The 12,495-nt window shown below is 50.1% G+C and overlaps 1 protein-coding gene across 4 annotated transcripts in view; it reads right to left on the bottom strand.

The window, feature by feature from the left end:
• The window catches only part of HTT (huntingtin), a 192,377-nt gene that overhangs the window by 43,095 nt on the left and 136,787 nt on the right, over positions 1–12,495 (bottom strand). For all 4 annotated transcript variants that reach the window (XR_012131891.1, XM_073237967.1, XM_073237966.1 and 1 more), the window contains exons 38-41: positions 11,555–11,677; positions 11,065–11,300; positions 9,819–9,961; positions 2,308–2,515 (exon numbers count right to left, since the gene is read on the bottom strand). Coding sequence is in view for 3 of the 4 variants with exons in the window: in XM_073237967.1 (XP_073094068.1) it covers positions 2,308–2,515; positions 9,819–9,961; positions 11,065–11,300; positions 11,555–11,677 (710 nt within the window). In the remaining variant the exon portion in view is untranslated. The remainder of the gene's footprint in view (positions 1–2,307; positions 2,516–9,818; positions 9,962–11,064; positions 11,301–11,554; positions 11,678–12,495) is intronic.

Genomic DNA, 12,495 nt, shown 5'->3' with positions numbered 1-12,495 from the left:
AAGCACCCGAGTCTACCCGGCACTGGTGAGCATCTGAATGGCGCGAGCGCTCCATCTGTCCTCAGCACCACACTGGAAAATGGCTGGCAGTTTCTTTTAAAGTCGAACATGTCCTCACTATACAATTCCACAAAGCCCCTCCTCAATATTAACCAGGGAAATCAAACACATGACCACACACGGACTTCATTATGTCCTGATTCTGGCATACTCGTTCGTCAGAATGCATCTAAATGGACAGTTAAAAAGAGTGCACTTTACTGCATATAAATTTCACTGTATAAAAGATTGTTTTAAATAACGAAAATTTTAAACTGGAAAGTGAAAATAAACAGAAACAAATATTACTATGTGATATTTCACTACAGATATCAGACTACTAAAATGATAAAGTTCAGTGACAGCTGGATAATGGGAAGACTGACTAGTCACAAAATAGATCTTATCCTTGAGTCAAATAATATCTCTTTAGGAAATATATTCCAAAGATATAACAGGGAAGAACAAGAACAAAGACCTCTGTGTGTTTATGTGCAAAACAGAGACATTCTGTATATAGCTATGAAACAGTTTAGGAACGGCCTAACTGCCCAATCAAGAGAGGAAGACAGTCCAGTAAAATCGTGTTAAAGCAGCGAAACAGAACCTCTCTGGGACCGACAACTTAAGCTGCACTGCATGAAAACAGCAGAGACTGGGGCTCGTGAGTGTGGGTGTATATTAGCAACACTGGGCAAGTCACGGAACTGCTCTGGGAAAGACGTTTGCCCATCTGTGACAGGCTGTGTCACTAGGGATTCAATGACTTGCAGAGGAAGCCCTTTGAACAATCCCTGGCACTCAGTGACCCCTAAGCGCTAGTGATCTGTATGTAAAAAGTCTTTACTGATATATCATGATGATTTCTATTAAATCACTAACTCCTCTTAATGCTGGGGATAGAGTGGGACCCTTGTGAGGCCTTGGGTCTAGAAATTATCACACAAATAAATGTCAAATGACAGCCTTGTCACCTGCCACAGAGGAGAGGCAACTATGCTGCTGCTTCTCTCCTCAAGAAACCCTCAGGACCCCAGCCCCACGTCTCTGTTCCCCTTGAGAGCAAACCTCCCTCTGAGAACTGTCTGGAGCTGCTGCCTGAAATGCCCCCTCTTCCACCATTATTTTCCCTTAACTTTTATTCTGAAACTTTCATAGGCTAGAAGAATGATTCAATGAACACTCACATACTCTTCACCGAGGTTCAACCGTTAATGTCTCCTCCTCTGTGCTCATGCACCTACATGCCACACACACACTCTGTTCACATACGCAGATGCCCATGACACACACATGCAGATACTACACATACAGGCCACACACACTTGGCACATGCAGAAACTCCACACATGCACTTTGGCCCCACCATTGGAGATGTGGGTCAGCAAACTTCAGCTCTAAATCACTTGGCAGGTGTCCCCTAAGAACTACTTGTAACCACACAAAAACAGGTCTCACAGAGCTCATGGTCAAGTCTCCCTGCTGTCCCAGTGATGTCCTTCCCAGAGGTTCATCCCCAGACCCAGAGCGTAATCAGCATTGTAAGACTGCACTTGTCCTTATCATCAGACTGGGCTCCACACACACCCCCATTTCCTCTTGAACCCACTCCAGTCCAAAGGAGGCAGGGGAAGAAGAGAGGGAAGGGGATCTGGTCTTAACTCAGCCATGGCATCTGTTATTTCCAGAGCTTTCTCTCCCTCCCACTGGGCCCTTGGGCCTTCCAGAAACACTGCTGGACTTAGCTTGGGTAGAGGGTGGAGATGAAAGCCTTTATTTCCACACAAGTGCAAATGTCTGAGTGGGACAGCATCCAGAAACTCAGGCTTAAATCTGATAACTTGTTGGAAAAAGAGGGCCACCCACAATCAGATACTTAATAAGTCTTTTTGAATGATAAAAAATAAGGTATTTCTGAGCAATTTCAAAATGTTAATACTTCATTATCTAAGAATAAACAGGACCACATTTAACTTACAATGAAGTTCAGATATTGCAACATGTCTGGCTCTGGAACCAATTTAAGGATGAGACCTAGCAGGAGGGACATAGCATGACAAGAATGACCCCAAAGATGGCAAGTGTTAAGAACTTATCTTAAAAGGCAGTGGTTATTTTGAATGCCTTTGGTCAGACCCTGTTCTCCATACCACACAGCATCCTTGGAAGGTTAATAGGCAGCAGCAGCCTTTACAACGCCCTGCGAGAATGGCCAAGCCTCGAGCTGCCGAGCCTTGGCACACAGGCTGCCCAGGGGCGCACACATACCTGGGGGTCTGCTGCACCTCCGCCCACCAGTGGTAGTCGGTGTGGCTGACAAGCAGCAGGATCTGGCACCAGAGCAGCACGAGGGCTGGGTGCGTGGGGATCATGGAGCGCACGTGCGCGTTCAAGCTCTCCAGGCCATAGAAACTGCCACCGTTGCCGTCGGCAGTGAAGAGTCTGGAGGCAGCAGCTGTGATTCTCCGGAACATTCCTAGAAACAAACCAAAGGTAAACTGGATAAGAAGAAGTCCCTTCATTGCTCATCGCAGTCCAACACTTCGTAACAATGAAAAGATTCTACATAAAAAGGATACACACACAACTCTTTCCTTTCCTTACAGACAAAACACTTGGCACTCACAAAACTGCAACTTTTCTAAGCGAAATCCAGATACTCTGCTGGTTTGTATGCTTATTTAATGGGGCAGCCAAGGTAGCTAAGGCCCTTGCGCTCCGAGTCTTCCCTCACCGGCCCCAGCAGGCTGTCCAGGACGCCACGTCGAGAGCCTCACCTGTGCGGTGTCAGCAGCCGGCACTCCTCAGACGAGGCTATCAGCAGGAGGTGCTGCAGGTCACTGCCCCCGGGACAGCCACTGGGCAGGACCACCATGGCCCTCACCACATGCCTCCTGCCTACTGAATGCAACTTGGCTTGCTAATAGGAACTATAAGCAGTCATGTGGGCCACAACTGCCCAGAGGAAGATGGCATAGGTGCTCCACGCCAGGCCCCAGCTTGTGCTCTGCTGGCTCCTTCGAGCTGAGGAGGGTGTGGCCTCTGCAGCCACCGGGGGTGTCCTGGGGCAAGGAGGTCATGTGGTCAGCCACCCTCACTCAGTGTGGGCAGGATGGCAGCAGGCCCAGCCAGACTCTGCCCAGGGTTTCTGCATGGCATCCTCCTCAGGGTCTGCAGTAATTCCCTCTAGGAATTAATGACCTCATTCTACCCCCTCCTTTAGACAGGCACAAAATCACTCAGTGTATCTCTCTCATCATCCTGCCATCACTTCACATGGGCTGGCCTTCACCCCAAGACACACGGACAGACACACGCTGCAAAGCACAGCAGAGGAAGACACTACAGGGATGGGGAGCTGGCCAAGGGCTCCCTGTCCCCTTATCTTGGGTCTCTTTGTGTAACTGCTGGAGAGCCCAGTCTTATTTCTGGGTTAAGTTTCCACACATCCCAAATACAAAGGAGTCTTGACACAAGCAAAAGCATCCTTCTTCCTTACCTATCTCACTGGTCACACCTGTGACATGACCAGAGCACGGCGATCAGAAAGCACTGTAATGAGACCCCATACTCACACTGCCTCTGGCTTCACTTCCAGGGTTCCCTCTGGTGGCTGCATGGCCAGCACCGTCCATCTCTGGCCCACCCTTCCCCTGCCTGCTCCTTTTCTGTGCCCTCCATTTCCATGTGACTCTTTGCGGGGTCAAGGGACACAAAAGAAGAGACAGGTGCTGGCCTGAAGGAACGCTGAAGCCAGCCACAGAGCCCAGGCAATGGCAGCCCATGGACGTGGGGTTTTACTGCATGGGTAACAAGAAGCCATGGCAGAGCTGTGTTCTAGATAACTGAGTGAAAATGAGGCTCTGAAATCAGACCGTGACTCTGCAGTTTACTTTTTGGTGAGCCTGGCCACGTGCTACCTGAGCCTCAGTTCCTTCACTTGTGATGTGGAACTAGGAGGAGCAGTTGCTCACAGGGCTGCAGTAAGGGTCCAACAGTGAAACCCAAGTGAAGGGCGCGGTACGGGGCTAGGCGGGGCAGACAAACACCCACCCACCTGGAAGGAAGTCAGGATGGTTCAAAGGGCCTGAGGGGCAGTGTCCCCGAAGACGGCACAGGGAGAGGACAGGAAGTGAGGCGCTCACAGCGTGAGGGGGTCAGTGATCTGGGGTTTGGGATCTGGATGATAAATGCTGACCAGGTTAACAAGAGGAGAAAGCTGGAGACAAACTGCGGAGAGAGTAGATCTCAAAAGCTCTCATCAGAAGGAAAAGTTGAACTTGTAACTGTGTGAGGTACAGATGCTGGACTCAGTGTGCACTGTATTCACACATCAAATCATCATGCCGCACGCCTGCAACTAACATAATGTTTGGGAGTCAGCTATGTCTCAGTAAGACGGGGGAAAGGAACACACACACGAGGCTGGACAGAGAAGTTCAGCAACAAGGCAGCTCCCCAGAATCAGGCCAGAAGTCCAGAAAGGGGATGACGTGGGCAGCTTGCAGGCGCCTGCGCAGAGGCCAGAAACAAAGTGGGAGGGCAATTCAGGAAGCAGCGGGGCACAGGAAGGGCTTATCTGGCCATCAGGGCGGATACAGCCAAAAGACAAGACAAGGAAGGACTGCTACTCGGAGTGTGCGAGAGACCGATGCTGAGTGCAGGCGAGACCCAGAGCGTGACTGGGAAAAGCAGGGAGAGAGGAGGAGAGAGAAACGGCCAAATGCCTGTGCAATTGAGTGGGGATGAGACTTAGAAGGACACCAACCCGAGGTGGCAGGAGGAACTGTCGTCCTGCTCTCTCTGCAGAGCTTGGGTCCCTCCTAGGGGGTAAGTGGTCTGGAGCTGGTCTGGGACACACAGGTCTGACCAAGGCCCTAGAAGCACCCCCACTGGCCCACCGAGGGCCCCCGTGGCAGAAGTCTCGTTCCAACCAGCTGCTAACCCTGCTGTGACGCCTGCCTCATCCTCCTCCAGGGGTTTCTGACTTTTGTCACCTTAGAACCCTGTGGTTTTCATCCCTATGGTTTAACAGAGGTGGCAAACTGTCCACCCAAATCTGTGCATGCATGACCCCATAGGGAACTGTTGCTGGGAAGCAGCCCCCACCGGGGTGAACGAGCCCCTTGGATGAGGCAGAGCTGTGACTAGTTGGCACCAGAGCCAAAGCGACCCATCACTGTGGGTCCAGGCAGTGATGCCTCTCCACCTCTACCCTGCCCTTCCCTAACAGGACAGCCACGGGTGCTAACGCCTGGGCCAGCAGGACCCCAGGAAGGGGAGGGCCTGGGCCCAAATCCCCACATGGAGGAGAGCCATGGGCACCAGAAGCCCCCTACCACACGGTCTCAGAAACAGAACAAACCGCTACTGCGGTGAGCCACGCGATGCTGGTGGACTAAGCGTAGAAGGGCTTTCAGTGTGGCCTCCCTTCCCAGTCTCCGGAGCAGAGATGACCACCTGAGACAGAGCGGAAGAGGCCCTGGCCCAGAGAGCGTCCGGACATGTTGGGGGCAGGGAGGCCAGGAGAGGTGCTGGCCAGGGGTGGGGAGAGAAGGGGCCAGGGGCCAAGAAGGCTCCCCCCACCTGACCTTGTGGAATCAAAAGTGACAGAAGGAATGGCAGGAGCTGGAGCTGGGGACAGAGGTGACCTCCCAGCAGGCAGGAGGTCCAGGCCCACCAACCCCCACCCCAAGCCCAGGCAGGACGATCTCTCTCTGACACAGCCTCTTCAGCTATGATATGGGTATCACCATGGATCACCCTGCAAGCAGGGCCCAGGGAAGGGCTTACAAATGCGTTGCAACATGTACCATCGTCAACCCAAGCAGTAGCGTGGTGTGACAAACAGAGGAGAAAGAGCAGGAGAAAGTCCTTGGGTTTTTAACACTTGGTTTTACCATTCAACCTTTCAAAACCCAAATTCCCTCATCAGTAAAAAGAGGAACTATCTCACAGAGCTGTTCTGGAGACTGACGGGGGCACTAGCACGTGCAAGAAGTACCACCTCCTGCAAGAGCACACCATTCTTCCCAGGGTGATGACCAGCGGCAGCCTGCATCCTTCCCAGCAGGAATGTGAACCAGGTCACTTTCATTTATGTACAAAGAGCCACTTGCCCTTCTGCCCCGGATTCCTAGCTTGCCCCACCTACAGTGGCAGCACTGACCCTTTGGAGGGTCCTGGGAAGGGATGCCAGCCTCGTGGCTGTGCCAAAAGGGAGGACGGGAGCCTGCAGCACTGGCACTCTGCCTGCTCCTGCTTCCAGGATGGCCAGGAATAGCTGAAGAGCCTGCTGCTGCCCTGGACCAGGCAGTAGAGGGCACCTGGGAAGACACGGTGAGGGGTTAGGAAGCCTTACCATGGCCACTGGCCAGGCAGCTTCAGCCCAGACGTGCCTGCAGCACAGTGGGTTCTCTGAGCCCTGTGCCCAGGGCTCTGCTGCCTGCTCCCAACTGGTCCCTCTCAGGGGGGAAGACAGGTATGAGTTACCCAGGTTTCGTATAATGGAGGCCAGGTGCCTGTCTTGGCTATTCTTTTATGTTGGATTGAATCTGAAATAGGGAAACAACTTTGGGATTCATGCCCCCTCCCTCAGTTAGAAAACTAGAGGTCCAGGCCTTTATTCAGACTAATTTCCATTTTGAGAAATAATACCTGAAATGGACAAATTCAAAGGTCTCAATGTTCAATGGAGAGGTGAAATTCATCACCTTTGTTTAAGCAATGAATAAATAAAAATTACCAACCTTACAAGCAAATGCACTTTATATAAAGGTACAACATGACCTTCAACTTAAACTCCATTTGAAAACCAACCAAACACAGTAATTCTGCCCCCAGCGTTTTTAAAAGAAACATAGTCAAAATTAACAAGAAGACAAAAAATTTACTCACACAAACACATCTTATTTGCAGATAAATACCAGGCCAACTGAACAACACATGAAGACATTAGAAGCAAAGCCCGTGTGCCCCAACACTGGGCCCCATTCTCCAAAGGACAAGCTGCTGCTCAGCACATCCTGACACGGTAGCCACTAGCCCACGTGGCTGTTCAGCTTTAAGTTAATTAAAATATTATTGAAAAGTAGCTCCTCACAATCACACTAGCCACATGTCAAGTGTCAAAAGCCACACGTTTCAAGAGGCAGCTCACTTAGCGCAGACCCCGAACACCCCACGCAGGCAGCTCTGTGGACAGCAGGGAGCAGACCACAATAACATTTCCCCTGATTTTTGAGATAGGCAAGAAGAGGAATTAGAGCAATGGGCTATGAACACTTTGAAGGGCACAGAAACCCACTTGACATGCAAAGGGGCGCAGAACACGCCACTCTTATCCAAAGGAGGTAGAAAGTTGTCCTCAGAGAGGAGCTGGTGTCCATGTGCCATCTGATCCAAATCAGCTGATAGCCGAATATTAAAATGGCCAACACACTAAAATTCCCCACTGTTCACATGGACTTTCTCTTGATTGCGAACTTACACTCTCAGCTGCTCTTGGCTGGAGCGCTGCTCTCCAGGGCCTGGCTCCTTGTCCCCCTCAGTGTTCAGCTAACAGCCCCCCTCAGAGGACTTCCCTCCTAAGCACCCCACCCCCACTGTCTGTCACTGCACTACTCATCTCCCCTTCAGGAAACACCAAGACCTGTGATTGTATCTCCACATCCTGTCCTCCCAACCAGACCGTAAGCTCCACAAAGCAAGAACCATGTCAGCTTTACTGACCCCCACAAACCCAGAGGTCAGCTTGGAGGACAGTGACTTGGGTGGGAGGTCTCTGTCCCATGAGTTAGGGCTGGAAAGGCGACTACCCTTTGCTCTGAGGGTATGTACTCAGTGTGTGTGTTTTTTTAGTCTGCATTTAAGTAACGTACATACGTAACTTAAAATCCTAACAAGGGGAGCCTCTAACCTTCCAAACGCCCTGCCCCACCCCTCTTCAGGCAGCCACTGTCACCACAGCCTTGCATCCTGACAGCGACTCCCAAACCTGACTACATGTGCCTTCACCGCCTGCAGCAAACTATCAACGTGTCTGCTGCCCCCCTCACAACAGAAAGTAACGCCCCCTCTCAAAGGAGTGCTGTCCTGTCCCCTGGCCCAGGCTGGCCGGAGCACCTAAGGCTCAGGCGCCACTTATGGGACTCACACAGGGGCTGGGACCACAGGCGGCCAGAGGCCATCCTTCCTGCAGCGGGACGCAGCCCACCAGAAAACAAAGCCAGCACCACAGTCAGGGCTGACACACGAAACACGATGGGCAGCAGGAGGGAACTGGCGGAGGCGGCACGCCTGAGGACAACTCGCCCACCGCACCCTAGCGGTCCAGGAGCCCGACCCAGGAACTCCCTCTTCTCGCTCTAGCTCTGGGTGGAGTCCTAACCCTGCGACTGCAACTGCTGAGCACAGTGACCACGTTGAGAGCAGGGACTCCCCTGCCAGAGGGGCGACTCGCTCACTCACACACCCTCCCACTGATCTAAGTCGCATTTTAGTTCCATTTGCTCTCCTCTGTATCCCCTATTTCTAGTTCTGTCAACCGCAGATACTACTGCATAATCCAAAAATGCAAGATGAGAATATCGGTGCCCCTTCCATCCCTCTACCTGCTTCTCTATCTTCCACTTCCCAATTTCAGTTGGTTTCCCTTTTACATCTATCAGAACTGAAAGCACTTTCACTCTATTCTGAAACCTTAATTAAACAAGTCTTCAATGTTGTTTCTAAAAATTAAAAATCAAACAGCATTTACATTCTTAACAGTGTGAAAACAGATCCTAACAAAGCCAAGATGGATGACATCTCCTTCTACAGGTCCTTGGTCATGACCACTGAGCCTCTTACACCACGTTTCGGTTTGCTTCATATTTGGGCCGCGACTTCCTTGCTGTTTGTTCTTCCTGGAGATCACAATTGCTTTTTGTTTTTCTTGCTGAGAAAAAAAGATACGGCAATTGTCTTGCCAATGAGTTTCAGCCCCAGGCAAGTTCGCTATGGATTCAATGTGACCAAGGAAATTGACAGCAAAACATTCTTAGGGTGAAAGGGTTGTACCCAACTTTATTTCCAGGGGGCAGGTCAGTCACTAGAATCCCGTTCACTCAGAGCGAGTCTGCAGGCAGCAAGCCGGTGTCTGCCCCTGGGCCCCTCTGTCCGCACAGCCGTCCTCTGGGCCTCTGTCCTCAGCGCTGCCACCACTCCAGCCTCTGCTCTGCTCTCCTGCAGCCTTGAAGCCCTGCCACCGTGTTGCGCCCAGAGTACTGGGCAGAGCTCTTTCTATAGAGTCAACAGCCATGTAATGCCCACAGGTGTGCAGGGAGCTAGTCAACCAGGGCCAGGTGAGAATCCTGGCCCAGGAACTCTCATTTTATCCACAGCAATCCTCTCATAACTAAAGTCTTCCAGCTTCTCACTCATTTTACCCTAAAGCCAGGCATTCTTCTTGAAAACACTCAATCCTCTTGGGAAACACTGTTTTAATACAGACTATTCACCTTCTGTGCCTGCTGCATGGCTGGCATCTCATGACTTCTCTCTTGGGTCCACTGTTCTTTTTAATTCATGATTATATGTAAAGGTAACAAAAACACCTTGGGCTTCCAAATCTTTAAACAGGAGGAAACCCTCAGATTTACTCTTTTACCAGTAAAACATTTTCCAGCACCCACTAAACAGAGCAGAGCTTGCACTGGCACACTGTCCCCACACTCTGCAAGTGCACCATGCAGGACGGGAAGACACAGACACTATGCGGACTGGCTGCAGGCACCTACCAGACTTGAAGATGTGGATCAGACACATCAGCAGCGTACCCAGTTCCTGGCAATAAAACGTATGTTGCTGTTCACTCATTTCCACTTTCAGCTGTTTTGTAACAATGTCCTCTAAAAGAATGCCAACCAGTTGCAGTAGAAACCTCCAAAGAAAGCGAAAAGAACGACAGTGAAGTAGGTGCACTTATGTGAGACAGTGGACACAAATGGAGCACAAATTTAAGGAGAGCAGATATTTAACGCCATCCCTTTGAGTTAAGTCACTTTGCCCTTCTGTATATCATTTTCCTCACTTATGGAGTGGAAGGAGTCACACCATCTTCAAAGGACTCAGGGGGTAAAATGACAGGTAGTGTTTACCTAACACTTTGTGGGCCATAACCCGCCCCCACCCCCAACAAGCTGGTGGCCCACCACAGGGACTTAATGTACCTCCCATTTTAGCTATCTGCTTAACTGTAGCAGAGGGAGCTACAGGTGGCCTTACAGAAGTGCACATAAAAGGGTGCCATGCAGGGTTACTGGCTCTGTCTCCACAAACACCTAGGCACCCACACCAATGACCACAAAGGGCCGGCTAGACTGCCATTGTGGTGGCCCCGGGAGAAGGGGCATGTCTGCAGAAGCTGCACTTGGACAGCCTCTGAAGATCTCTGACCTACGGAGTGCTGAAACCCAGTGAGGTAGAGACACACCTGTCTAGGCAGCAAGCGCTTGCAGTGCCTGAATCATTATCATACTCTCAAGGAGCTTTCAATTGATTTAAGAGGGCAAAGCTGATTGATTTGATACCACCAGCACCCTGAGGGGAGTGTGGAGGGAAGGGTCCACCCTACAGGGAGAAGGATTTTATTGCTGACAGTGTTTAGCATGGCCAGCACACAATGAGAATTAAAAATAAGACCAACTTCAGTGGGTTTTCTTAGATTTTTGAATTCTCTGCAGGCAATGCACACCCTTACTGCCTGCACCCAGGGTAGGTGCCTCCACCCCACCCACTGCGTGGTGAGCATCCCAGGGGCATCATCTTCAACAGGGACACTAAGTAGGATGTGACAGAGCCACCAGAGAGGCAGGAACCAAGGACTGCAAGCAAGGGAGACTGGGTATAGAACACACGCCAGCACATACTTCCCCACCCAACTGGCAGAGCTGGAGCATGATGAAGAGTTATCCCAGACTTGCTGACCGTGAGACCATACAACTTCCTGAAGGACATGGCCAAACACTCAGATACAGCGCATACCTTGAAAATGTTTCTTCCGGCAAATTCTTCATTTGTCTCGTTTCACTCTGCTCCTCCAGTGTTGGATTACTGTCCCCCTCTCTTAGCCTACTAATTATCGGACAGGAGATTAAATATGGAGAAAAGGAGAGCTCCTGAATACGAGAAAGAACAATATCTTCCGTTGACTGGGAAATGAGAACCCTCAAAATGGCCAGGATGCCTGATACCCACAGTTGAACAGTGCTCACAGAGGCCTAAAAGAAAGAAAATAATGTCAGTTATAGTTAAAAATAGATTATGTTTTTCCCTGACTGGTAATAAATTACTCCTATTTTACCATTCTACCAATAAACCTCTGTATCACTGGTTCTCAAAGTGTGGTCCCAGATGGGCAGCATCCATACCATCCGGCCCCACCCTGGCCCCAGCAAAGTCCCCAGGCGACTGCAGTGAACCAGGGCACCGCAGAGCTGTGAACATACAACGTGTCGTGAGGCAGGATACTCACCATTGTATCTGGAGTGACGAACATACTCCGTAAAAGCATGTCCACAGGACGGAGGGAGGAAGGGGCCAAAATCTCAAATAAAGTATTTAACACTCCAAGAGCTTCATGAGAATCAATATGCATCTGTTACAATTAAATGTGACAATGTTTTCCTGTGAGCCAACAAAAATCTCAAGCGCAAATGATCTTGACCACCCTGGCATATAAATGCACTTTAACCTTAATATTGAAACAAGAAATATATTTTAAAATAAAGCTGTATCAGCTCTATTTTTCCCATAAAGGAAATCTTTTCATTTAGATTTTTATTATATAAACAACATATATGTAAAAGACTCAAACATTTAAAAGCATGAAAACAACCAGCAGGTATTGCACAGCCCTGATACAACCACCACCTACATTTTGGGAACCAGCCTCTTGTGAAAATTAATCAAGGGAACCTCACAGACATGTGTCAGCAGAGAGAGAGGGAAAGCTCTTGAGCCCACCTCTCCTCCTCAATCACAGATCCCCCGCCCCACCCGGGAGGAAGAGAGGGCACCTTGCAAGTCACGCTGTTCTAGCTACTTTCCTACCAGGCTGGAGGAAGGAAGGTTTCCGCCTCCCCCAGCAACAGCCCGGCTAATGAGAAGATGGCCCCTGCACTGGCCCTTGGTCTGGGTTTCCTTTTGCAACCAGGCTATTCCCGTTGAAACTCTGCTGTTCAGGAATTTTTTGCTTTGGAGAGATCTCTCTAAGAAGTGGGATTTCAGTTACCAAAATACTTTGAGGGTACCATCCCTTCTGGGACACTGGCTGGTTTTATGTTTAAGCATTATAGTCCTTCCTCATGTGGGAACCCACTAAAATGGACCAACTCACATTTGATTTATAACATCAATGCCTATGCCTATTACAGGGAACTTCTGATCTCCCCAAACTTACCTTCCTGAAAACAG

This window comes from Manis javanica, chromosome 5, assembly GCF_040802235.1.
Source record: "Manis javanica isolate MJ-LG chromosome 5, MJ_LKY, whole genome shotgun sequence".
Taxonomy (NCBI): domain Eukaryota; kingdom Metazoa; phylum Chordata; class Mammalia; order Pholidota; family Manidae; genus Manis; species Manis javanica.
Note: the sequence above shows the minus strand (reverse complement) of the source record. Positions and strands in the feature narration are given on the sequence as shown.